This window comes from Neomonachus schauinslandi, chromosome 5 (genome assembly GCF_002201575.2).
Source record: "Neomonachus schauinslandi chromosome 5, ASM220157v2, whole genome shotgun sequence".
NCBI classification, from domain to species: domain Eukaryota; kingdom Metazoa; phylum Chordata; class Mammalia; order Carnivora; family Phocidae; genus Neomonachus; species Neomonachus schauinslandi.
In genome coordinates, this window is record NC_058407.1 from 45,322,797 (window position 1) to 45,334,851 (window position 12,055).

The 12,055-nt window shown below is 35.2% G+C and overlaps 1 protein-coding gene across 2 annotated transcripts in view; it reads left to right on the plus strand.

Moving 5' to 3' along the window:
• Positions 1 to 12,055, plus strand: part of ZFC3H1 (zinc finger C3H1-type containing) — a 52,123-nt gene that overhangs the window by 5,099 nt on the left and 34,969 nt on the right. The window contains exons 2-5 of one of the 2 annotated variants that reach the window (XM_021678658.2): positions 1,184 to 1,600; positions 9,051 to 9,115; positions 11,006 to 11,204; positions 11,447 to 11,670. In XM_021678658.2, coding sequence (XP_021534333.1) covers positions 1,184 to 1,600; positions 9,051 to 9,115; positions 11,006 to 11,204; positions 11,447 to 11,670 — 905 coding nt within the window. Of the gene's footprint in view, positions 1 to 1,183; positions 1,601 to 9,050; positions 9,116 to 10,324; positions 10,348 to 11,005; positions 11,205 to 11,446; positions 11,671 to 12,055 lie in introns of those variants that run through there. The other variant, XM_021678657.1, reaches the window with a different exon arrangement.

Below are 12,055 nucleotides of genomic sequence, written 5' to 3' on the forward strand. Positions count from 1 at the left end.
ATCTTGTTAATTTCTAGGCTGGAGCAGTGAGGTGTAACAGTTTTTACCTGTGTGAATTATTTTGAGTAAAAATTATAGTTTGGAATTTTGTAGCCATTTCCAAGGAAAAAGTTATATTCTATGTTTCACTGTGTTAGAGAAGAAAAAAAATTTTGGTAGAGTTACCGCTATCTTCAGAGACAAATTAGTTTATAAGATACATTTTGAATACCATGGAAGGTTTTTTTTTTTAATAATGTAATTCCCTCATTTTAGTTGTGCATATGTTGGGTATTAGTATACTTGAGCTTTAAGATTGTTATGTATTAGGTTTTTAAGAAAATGCTTCCTATTTATAAACTAGTTTTAACTATTAGTTGTCAGTGTTCTTTTTTTTAATCTCCTTTTTTTAATTTGAGACATGAGAAGAAACTAATTAAAAAGAAGAAATGTTTCCTCCTGATTATCTGAAGTGTAAATTATCCATATCTGTGACAAACCATTATGTTTCTCCTCTCTTCCTTTACAAAGGAATCTTTAACATACACCTTATTATGGGCTTTTCTGATAACTACAGAAGGAATGCTGCCATAACCTAAGTAGGTGGAATACCTGTAGGTACTATGGGTAATAACTGACACCAGTGATTTTCTTTTTTTTTTTTTAAAGATTTTATTTATTTATTTGACAGAGAGAGACACAGCGAGAGAGGGAACACAAGCAGGGGGAGTTGGAGAGGGAGAAGCAGACTCCCTGCCGAGCAGGGAGCCCGATGTGGGGCTCGATCCCGGGACCCTGGAATCATGACCTGAGCCGAAGGCAGACGCTCAACGACTGAGCCACCCAGGCGCCCCCTTTTTTTTTAAGATTTTATTTATTTATTTGACAGAGACACAGCGAGAGAGGGAACACAAGCAGGGGGAGTTGGAGAGGGAGAAGCAGACTCCCTGCCGAGCAGGGAGCCGACACCAGTGATTTTCTAAGTGGACTGTTTTATATGGTTACTTGTTAAATTTGAAATATGGGCAGATTGTGGAATTGGGCATTAGCACATATGTTAAATGTAATTTAGTAATTAAAAATACTAACTCATCTTTTTTGAAAAACAAGTTAAAAAGGGAGACAATTCATCTTTAACTTAATGTGTTTTTGTTAAATTTACTGGAAAAATTTTGGAAACTGGTTTCCTTAATATGCTGTTCAGCCAAAAGTTTTGGAAGATCTCCATCAAGAAAACAAAACTATTCATCAAAAAGTGAAAACTGTGGGGAAGAAACTTTTGAAGATTTACTTTTGAAGTATAAGCAGATACAGTTGGAACTAGAATGCATCAATAAAGATGAAAAACTAGCTTTGAGTAGCAAAGAAGAGAATGTGCAGGAAGATCCTAAAACATTCAACTTTGAGGACCAAACAAGCACTGATAATGTCAGTATTACTAAGGACCCAAGTAAAGAAGTAGCTCCTGAGGAGAAAACACAGGTCAAAACGTTTCAGGCATTTGAATTAAAACCACTCAGGCAAAAATTGACTTTACCAGGGGATAAGAACCGGTTGAAAAAAGTTAAGGATGGAACAAAACAGCTTTCCCTGAAATCTGACACTACTGAACCTAGTCAAGGTAATGGAATTAAAAATTTCATTTAGTACTAAGATTCTTCTTTTTCTATGGGGTAACTAGTTATTTTGGTAGTGTGCTTCATTGAAATGATTTTAATACTTTATCTGTGAATTCTTTTTGCACTTTTCTACATAAACAGTCATATTATTCAGCATTGATAGGTTTAGTTTTATTCTGATCTTTCTTTTTTGGCCTTCTAATATAATTTTTAACCTAAGTGTATCAGTGGACCTTTGTTTCCTAACTTAAAGGAATGCTTTGGATATTTACTTTTAACATGATGTTAGGTTTTTTGAAGGTATCCTTTATTGGATAAAAAGTTTTTCCACCCTATTCCTTGTTTGAGATTTTCAGCATGAATGGATGTTGAAGTTTATCACATCTTTTTTCTTCATTATTGAGGAAAACATCTTATTTTTCCTCTTTTAATTTATTAGTGTAATAGATTATATTAGTTAATTTTGTAGTGTTAAACCACTCTTGTATATTTGGGATAAATCCAGGTAGTTCATGACATGTTATTTTTGTACATGATGGATTTGATTTGTTAAATTTTTTCTTTTTCTCTTTTTATGATTTATATGCGGTAAAATTTACCCTTTTTAAAAAGTGTATAGTTCTTTAAGTTTTGACAGATGCAGGCAGTTGGGTAACCATTGCCAGGCACCACAATTAGATAAAGAAGAGTTTTGTCAACTCTCACAGATTCTCACATGCCCCTTTGCAATCAATTCCTTCCTCCCCCAACAATCAGCCCACCAGGTAACTACTGATTGTTTTCTTTCCCTATAGTTTTTGCCTTTTCCAAAATGTCATATAAATGGAATCATGCAGCATATTGCCTTTTGATTCTAGCTTCTTTCATTTAGTAAGCATAGTATTTGAGATTCATCCATGTGGTTGTATATATCTAGTTCATTCTTAATGCTGAATGTGCCATTGTATAGTTATGGTACAGTTTGTTTATCCATTTCCATTTGAGGGATATTTGGATTCTTCCAGTTTGGGGCAATTATAAAGTCTTCATAAATAAAGGTTTGCTAATGTTTTATTTAGAATTTTCATCTGGGTTTAAAAGCCTGTAATTTTTACCCCTTTTTCCTTGCCAAGTTCTAGTATAAGGTTATGATATGCTCAAAATGAGTTGGGGAGTGGAAATAAATTAAGATTAGAATTGTTCCTGGGATATTTGGTAGGTCTTATCGATGGAAGTGTCTGGGCCTGGATGGAGTTTTTTCTGGGAAGGTTTTACACTGTTGACTGTTAATGCTTTTTATTTCTGGTTAAGGCAGTTTAGGTAAACTGTATTTTTCTAGTAATGTGTCCATTTCCTGTAAGTTGTGAAGTTTATAAAAAATTATTCTTAAGAATCTCACTTTTTGGAGTGCCTGGGTGGCTCAGTTGGTTAAGCATCTGCTTTTGGCTCAAGTCATGATCTCGGTCCTGGGATTGAGCCCCATGTCAGGCTCCCTGCTCAGCGGGGCATGTTTCTCCCTCTCCCTCTGCCCTCCCGCCCTGTCTCCCATCTTTTTCTCTCTCAAATAAATCTAAAAAAAAAAAATCCTCACTTTTCTATTACTTGTAGCATTTATCAGTTATATCCCCCTGTTTTAAAATTTCCCTAGAAATAAGCCCATAGCTTTTAAAACTTGTTAGTTTTGGGGTGTCTGGGTGGCTCAGTCGTTAAGCCTTCGGTTCAGGTCATGATCCCAGGGTCTTGGGATCGAGCCCACATCTGGCTCCCTGTTCAGCGGGAGGCCTGCTTCTCCCTCTCCTACTCTCCCTGCTTGTGTTCACTCTCTCACTGTCTCTGTCTCTGTCATATAAATAAATAAAATCTTAGGGAAAAAAAAAAAAACTTGTTAGTTTTCAGCCTCTCTTCTATTAAAATAATTTGGGTTATGAAATTTCTACTTTAGCTGTATGTGATAATATAATTTTTTCCCACTCATTTCTAAATATTTTCTAATTTTTGTTTTTCTTTGACCTGTAGGCTCTTTATTTGGAAGTGTGTTTCTTAACTTTCAAACATGGTTCTTTAAATTTTTTGTTACTGATTTCTAAGTCAACCATATTGTCAGAGAATATTAGAGAAAGAATGAGACCATAGATATGGTTGTATTTATTTGTAGAGATGTGCTTTATTGTATGCGATTGATTTTTTGTAACTATTCTATGTGTGTTTGAAAGGAATATATGGATTGTTAGATCAAGCTTTTTATGTTCACATCTTCCTTCATTTTTTGATCTGCTTGATTAATTACTGAAAGGTTTGTTAACATCAGCCACTGTGATGGTGGATTTATGGTTTTCAGTTTTTGTTTTAAATACTTTGAGGCTGAGGAATTAACCCATTATTCTCGTTATTACGTCGTGGCCGCCTTTATCTTTACTAATGTTTCTACCTGAAAGATTTATGCCAATAGTCACACCATCCTTCTTTTGATAAGTATATATGCCTTGTATATCATTTTCCATTCTTTCAGTCTTTCCATATTCTCATGTCTCAAATATCCATTGTACATAGCATAGAACTAGATTTCTTTTGTAACTTAGTCTGACAATGTTTGTCCTTTACTAGAATATATAGTCCATTTGCATTTTTCATTATTACTGATATTTGGATTTTTGTTGTTTTTCTTTCTTGCCTCTTTTGTGACCCCCCCCCATACAATTTTTTTTCCCCCTTTTACTAGTTTGGAAGTTAGATATTAAGTTTCTTGTCTCATATTGGTTCCTTTCGGAATTGTAACATGAATTCCTTATCAACGTTTAAAATTAATCAAGGTCTTTACCCTCTCCATATACAAAGGCCAGTAATTTGCCTAGCTTTGCTCATATATTTAACACTTTCTTGGCTCACTCTTCTATGTCTAGAATCATTTATGCTTAAAATACATTTTTTAGAATTTGGATGTGTCTGCTGGAAAAAAAACTTATTTCTGTTTGCCTTTTTTTAAAGATAATTTTCTAGGTTTGGAATTCTAGATTGGCTAATTATATTCTCAACATATTGAAGATATTTTTTGGCTTCCATTATTGATTTTGAAAAGTCAGCTATCAGTCTTAATAGTTTCTAATTTGAAGGCAATTTATCTTCTTTCTCTGCTTGCTTTGAAAATCCTATTTTTGTCTCTGATATTCTGTAGTTTATGATGTGTTGATTGTGATTTCTTTTTATTCAGCTTGGGATTTGTTGTGCTTCTTGTTTTCATTGATTCTGAAAAATTGTCATTCTCTCTTAAATATTTTCCCATTCTCTTTTCTGGAATTCTGTATATCTATATGTATATCAAATCATCTTACTTTATCTTCCATTTCTCTTAATTTCTTTTTAAGTTTCCATCTCTTTGTAAATCTGTGCTACATTCTGGAAAATTTCTTCTGATGCATCTCTCAGTTCATGGATTCTCTCTTTAGCTGTGTCTGATTTGCCTTAAGCGCACCTATTGAATTTTAAAATTCAGTTACAGTTTTTATTTTAGTATTTCATTTTTACTTTTTTTTTTTCAAATTACTTTGGTCATTCTTTTTAGATTTTTCTGCTTATTTTTCAAATAACTATGTTAACTATGGGTTTGCTTTAGTTTGTTTCTTTCCTTTGTCTGCTAATTTCCAGTATCTAGGTTTTTTATGGGTCCCATTTCTGGTTCCCATTTTTGGTACCTTCTATTCTTGAATGCTTAATGATTTTCTTTTCTTTTTCTCATCTTTCTTTTTTGTTTCTTAAGGTAGTCATTTTTGTTTCTGTTTTTTTGGTAGGATTTTTTGAGGCCTGGGACAAAGGTGGACTTCCAGGAGAGTGTTTGCTTTTGCCACTGCCCAGGCACCTGAGTAGACTTTTGCTCTGGGACCACTTTATATTCGAAGTTTTCAAAACCACCCATGTGTAAATTGGGTTGCAAACCTGAGTGGTGACTGATTTTGGTTACATATTCTCAGGGACATGTTTTTTTCTTCTTCAGTTTAGCACCATGATTCCAGGCAGGCAGTTTCAAAATGTATAACTCAGTGGGATAGAAAAAACACACAAGTAACTATTACAGAGTATAGTAAGAGTTATGTATGAAAGCCTGCAGTGATACAGGGGAAGGATCAAATATGTCTACTTGGGTTTAGAAAGTTTTCATAGTGATGGAAATCTTTGATAGGTGTCTCAAAAAATGAGTCTTTGGACTTGGGAAGCAAGAAGGAACCAAATGAGCAGATAAAAAGCACAGAGAACTTTTAAAGGATAATTGAGATTGATCTAAAATGGGTGCAGTCTGAGAAACAAACTGAGGGTTCTAGAGGGGAGGGGTGGGGGGATGGGTTAGCCTAGTGATGGGTATTAAAGAGGGCACGTTCTGCATGGAGCACTGGGTGTTATACGCAAACGAATCATGGAACACTACATCAAAAACTAATGATGTAATGTATGGTGATTAACATAACATAATAAAAAAATAAAAAAATAAAATGGGTGTAGTGCAGGATATATGGTATGTTTCTTGGAGCAGTTGGTTATAAATTTATAAAAGGATAAATTGAAGTCAGATTGCAGAGAGCCTTGAATGTCTTGACTAAGGAATTTAGATTTTCTTAAACGTCAGGTGGGCCATCAGATATTTTTAAATAGGAAAATGATGTTATCGGATGTCTGTTTTAGAAAAGTAACTGACTGCAGTGTGGAAGAGGAATTGGAGAAAAACCAGAAAAGCTAAAATTTATCTGAATAAATTATATTGATTAGTTTCTTCATATGCATCCTCTCCACCCCCCACTGTCCCACCTTCCCCAGTCATCAGCAAGACTCTCAGCTCTGCCATCAAGCTTTTAAGTTGTTAGTGATCAACTGCTTTTCCATTTCTCTCAACAACTCTTCTAAACCTTTATTATTTTTTTCAGGCTTTTTACTCAACTTTGTTCCTATTGTTCAGAACAGCCTATGGGTGTGCCTCCTGTTTCAGGTGATCTCACTCACCTTTCAGCTTCTCACTTTCTGACTGTAAAATTATATCTGTATTGATTTTCACTTCATTTCATTTTTGTTTATGGCCACTTTGTTTTAACCTATATTCCTGGCTCTGACTTCTACCTTCTCTGGGACCTTGCTCCATCTGTTGTTTATTTTGATTCATCTTTAACCACTTTCTCTTAAGGGATTCTTAGTATAAACATATTTGCATATTCCTCCCCAAAATGTAATCACTCTCTTCCCCATTCTGTATTCTCCCTTAACTTCCGTCTTTTCAACCAGATTCCTTGAAAGGCTAGCCTTCTTCACTTTACCTCTCAATCCAATACAATCTGCTTTTCTACTCTTCACTGAAACTAGTCAGGGCAGTTACTTTGATGTAATTACAAAATTATTTTTAATTTTCCTTCGTTTTTTTATTTCATTCTTCCATTCATTCAAAATTTGAGCACTTTATTCCAGGCCCTTGGAAATCTCTCCATGAACAAAATAGTCATTTATGCCTTTATGGGCTTGTGTTTTAGAAAGGGGGAAGAATAAATATGATTCGTAAGTAACAGTTATGGAAAAAGTATAGCAGGGTAAGTAGGGAGATGGCAGGTATAGATTGCAGTATTAATGAGTGATCAGGAGAGGCCTGAATTTGAAGATGAGATTTAAACAAGGGCTTTGAAGACCATGAGGGGATAGCCAAGTGGATATCACGGAAGAGCTTTCTAGGCAGATAATAAATAGCTAGAGCAGTGATTTTCTAACTTTGGTCCTTGGACCAGCATTACCTGGGAACTTGATAGAAATGCAAATGTTGGGGTGCCTGGGTGGCTCAGTCCCTTAAGCAGCTGCCTTGGGCTCACATCATGATCCCAGAGTTGGGGGATCAAGCCTCGCATCCCTCTCCCTGCTCTGTGGGCCTCTCCCTGCTCTGTGGGGAGTCTGTTTCTCCCTCTGCCCCTCACCCCACTCGTGCTCTCTCTCTCGCTCTCTCAAATAAATAAAAATCTTTTATTTATTTACTTATTTTTAATTTTTTTTAAGATTTTATTTATTCATTTGAGACACAGAGATAGCATGAGCAAGGGGAGAGGCAGAGGGAGAGGGAGAAGCAGACTCTCCGCTGAGCCAGGAGCCCCGTGTGGGGTTCGATCCCAGGGTCCTGGGATCCAGCTCTGCATCGGGCTCCCTGCTCCACGGGGAGCCTGCTTCTCCCTCTCCCACTTCCCCTGCTTGTGTTCCCTCTCTTGCTGTGTCTCTCTCTGTCAAATGAATAAATAAAATCTTTAAAAAATAAAAAAATAAAAAAAAAAATGCAAATGCCCAGACCCTATCCTAGATCTGCTGAATTGGAAACTGGAAATGGGGCCCAACAATCTATATTTAACAAACCTTCTTGTTGATTCTAATACCTGGTAAAGTTTGAGAATCAATGAACTAGAATAACTACTGTTAAGGCAGAAGGGTACCTGGCATATTTGGGTAATAATAGGGAGGCCTGTGCCACTAAAGAAAAGAGAGTGGGGGTGCTGAATAGTGGGAGAGAAGAGGTCAGAGATGATTGGTTGGGATAGATCATGTAGAGCCTCATAAGAATTTTGTTTTTTATTCTAAGTGAAATGTGAGCTACTACAGGGTCTTGAACAAAGGACTAGTAATAATTTATTTTATATTCTCAAAGGACCATTCAGGCCACAATGTTGAGAATATTCTATAGGGAGTAGACATATCTGTTATATTCAGAGATGTTTTTCTTGATAAATGTGAAATTTTGGGGTTTCAGTAGTACCATACACATCTGGAATTTCTTATAACCTTCTGATTTTCTTCTTAATAGTTTTCCTTTGTAATTTCTTAACTGTTGATGTCCTCTGTGTTCCATTCTCCAAGGGTGGTCTTAATTATATGGTTTTAACTACCACCTATGTCTTGATGATTGTCTTTAGCTCAGTTTAGAATTCTGGATAATAATTTTACAAATACTGCATGACTGCACAAAACCAATTTTCATCTTGGAAGTATTGAGTCAGAATTGAAATAATTGTATTGTAGAGACCCATAACAGTGGTAGGACAGTGCCTAACTACATGTTTGGTGAATTAAACAATTACCTGCTTTTATAAACTTTGTGTGAAGTTAGATTTATAGTTTGAAATTTATGGTTTGTACTTGTTTTTAAGGTAGCTTTGTGCTCATAAGGTACTGCCAGCTTAATGTAAATTCAGTTATTGAAATAATTTTAGTTCAGAAGTCATTTTATCAGAGTACAGTTTTAACTTATTTAATATTTTGAATCATTTTGCCTGATAATTTTCAGAAATGAGGCTGATATGAAAAGTTTGGTCAGATTTTCATTCTAATAGCATTCTTTCCTTCTCGGTCAGAGATTGTGAAAATGAGAGACTCCTTAAAATAATTACTACCGAATATCATACGCATTTTATTTTATAATGATGGTAGCTGTTTTTCAGAGTATTCAAAGTATGCTGTTTTATTTTAAAGGATTAGAAGATAAAGAACAAAATTTAACAAGAAGAATTAGTGCCTCAGACATTCTATCTGAAAAGGTAAGATCCTGCTTTTTGGGACTGGGTGTCTCTGTAAGACTGATTCTTATACTGCTTTGCTCTGTTCCTTTGAAAGGAGATTCTGTCTTGCTTTCCACTCATTTCCTTTACATCATTTCTTTCATCATTACTTCCATTTGGACATAAGCCTCAAAGATAAGAAAATCTGGAGAGGGGGCGCCTGGGTGGCTCAGTCGGTTAAGCATCTGCCTTCGGCTCAGGTCATGATCCCAGGGTCCTGGGATCGAGCCCTACATCGGGCTCTCTGTTCAGCAGGGAGCCTACTTCTCCCTCTCCCTCTGCCTGCTGCTCTGCCTACTTGTGCTCTCTCTTTCTCTCCCTGTCAAATAAATAAATAAATAAATAAAATCTTTAAAAAAAAAGAAACAGGTGAAATTAATAAAGAAAATCTGGAGAGATGTCCTTCAGTATCTTTGTGCTGGGTTCAGTTAAATTGAATTTAATTGAAGTATTTTTAAGAGTTAAAATAATTTTTTCAGCTCATTTGTTATATATATTTCCCAACAGTGGAAAGGGTATCTGTGTCCTGGTTTGGATAAACTGAAGTAGTGGAATACATGGTGGCAATTCAGTTAGGCATTTATAATAGTTCATAGTAAAGTGAAACCAGTAGGAAGGACCGACTGTTTTCTTTATGCTTAGGAGTTAAGTAATTTAATTGAATATTAGACAAAATGTGATTGTAATTCACGTATAAGCAAAAGTTAATAGGTAAGTGGGTCTTACCCTTTTTTGAGTCTTAGTCTCTTTTGATTGCCTCCTTCTCTATACATGCACATAAAAGAAAAACAATTTTGCATTTAATTTCAAAGGATGGGGAGGCCAGAGGACTCCTAATACGTCTCTCCCCACCATATCCATGTACTCCAATTAAGAATCTGTGCTTAGTTTGCCTGACATTTTCAATTATATCTTAGCTAAAAAGTAGAGAATAGATTTTTAAAATTATCTTAAAAAGATAGAGTAAAAAAATTAAGAGGATATTTCAATTGGAAAAAAGCTTTCTAACATGCACTCTTTTTTTTTTGTTAAGATTTTATTTATTTCAGAGAGAGAGAGAGAGAGCACAAGCAGGGGGAGTGGCAGAAGGAGAGGGAGAAGCAGACACCCCGCTGAGCAGGGAGCCTGATGCAGGGGCAGGGGCTCCATCTCAGGACCCTGAGATCATGACCTGAGTCGAGGGCAGATGCTTAACCAACTGAGCTACCGAGGTGCCCCTCAAACATTCACTCTTAAGCTATTTTCCTCTTAGCTTCCCTGAAGAAAAATCTTGGGTGTTCAAAATATTTTAAATATTCAGATAAGTATCTGTAGTTTTAGGTCATGTAATGTTCAAATATAAGTAAATTTAAAGAATTATAAAATGTGTATTTTTTTAAAAGTTTGCAAATTTCAGTCTTGACATTCAGTGTACCTGTTCTCTGTGTTACTTGTAAAACTAGTAAATCACATGTTTATGGAACTGCTTCATTCTTTATTTTTGATCTCTCCTGGGTTGAATTTTTCTTGCATTTGTTGTCATCAGATTTTTACTTTCTTGTTTGGGAAGCTCAGTTAAATGCTGATCTCTGACCCTTAACTTCCCTTTGGATCATCCTATTCCATCAGTTACACTCATCCCCTCTAACCCTTCAATTTACATATGCACACACACCCTCCACAGGTTGATCTTCTGTCTATATCCTAGGGATTGGATTAGGGTGTAGGGCTGTGGTAAGTAGTTTAGTTTCCTTACTTTACTTATATTGCCATTTAAATATTTGCTTTACAACTAACTCTAAATTCTGATCCCTGGAAGGGTTTGACTTGGTGAAATGTTTAAGGTCAAATAATAGAACTAAAAAGTTATAACTGTTTCTTTTTTTAAAGAAACTTGGTGAAGATGAAGAGGAACTGTCTGAACTACAGCTTCGTCTGTTGGCTCTTCAGTCAGCTAGTAAAAAATGGCAACAAAAAGAACAGCAGGTGATGAAAGAAAGCAAAGAAAAGTTGACTAAGACAAAAACTGTACAGCAAAAAGCTAAAACCAGTACAAAAACACATTCAGCCAAGAAAGTTAGCACTACAGGTGATCATTTCTGTTAAATTTTTTTATCTCCTATATCAATATAGTTTTAAGATTTTAATTGAGAAAGTTTTGAGTTTGGGAATTATAGGGCCCTGAATGGGGGACAGCCCTATATAAACAAAACTTGGAAGAGCAGCTGTATATTTGATTTAATGATAATGAAAATAAATTATAAAACTGTTTTCTTTTATCTAGAAAATTCTAGCTAATAGATACTGATGTTTCTGTATTTTTATTTAAAGCTAAACAGGCATTAAGGAAGCAGCAAACAAAAGCATGGAAGAAACTACAACAACAAAAAGAACAGGAAAGACAGAAAGAAGAGGATCAGAGGAAACAAGCTGAAGAAGAAGAGAGAAGGAAAAGAGAAGAAGAAATCAGAAAAATTCGAGATCTCTCAAATCAGGAAGAGCAGTACAATCGATTCATGAAACTGGTTGGTGGAAAGAGGAGATCAAGAAGTAAGGTAAAGAGTGTAAAAATATAAAATCAAAACATTATTCAAATTTAAGTGTCCTTATTGTCTTATTTCATAAATACAGTCCACTAAGAAAAAGTACAGAGTGCTTGTGTTTGATAGAACTTGTTACAACGTTTTGGGGGAGAAGGGAAGGTTGGTTATAATTGAAAATGAGTTTTCTATTGTAGATATTAGAAATAGAAAAAATGAGAGATAAAAGTTATGGTTAGCAAAGCCTGCTTATGGCTTTTTCATCTTTATCTATTTAGAAGAAAGTAGGATTACTAAATTATGGTGAGGACTTATCGTAAAAATGGCCATACCCTAAGTATAAGGGCAGAATTTCATTAGTGGTTTTTTTTTTTTTTAACATTTGTTTAGTATTGTAGAA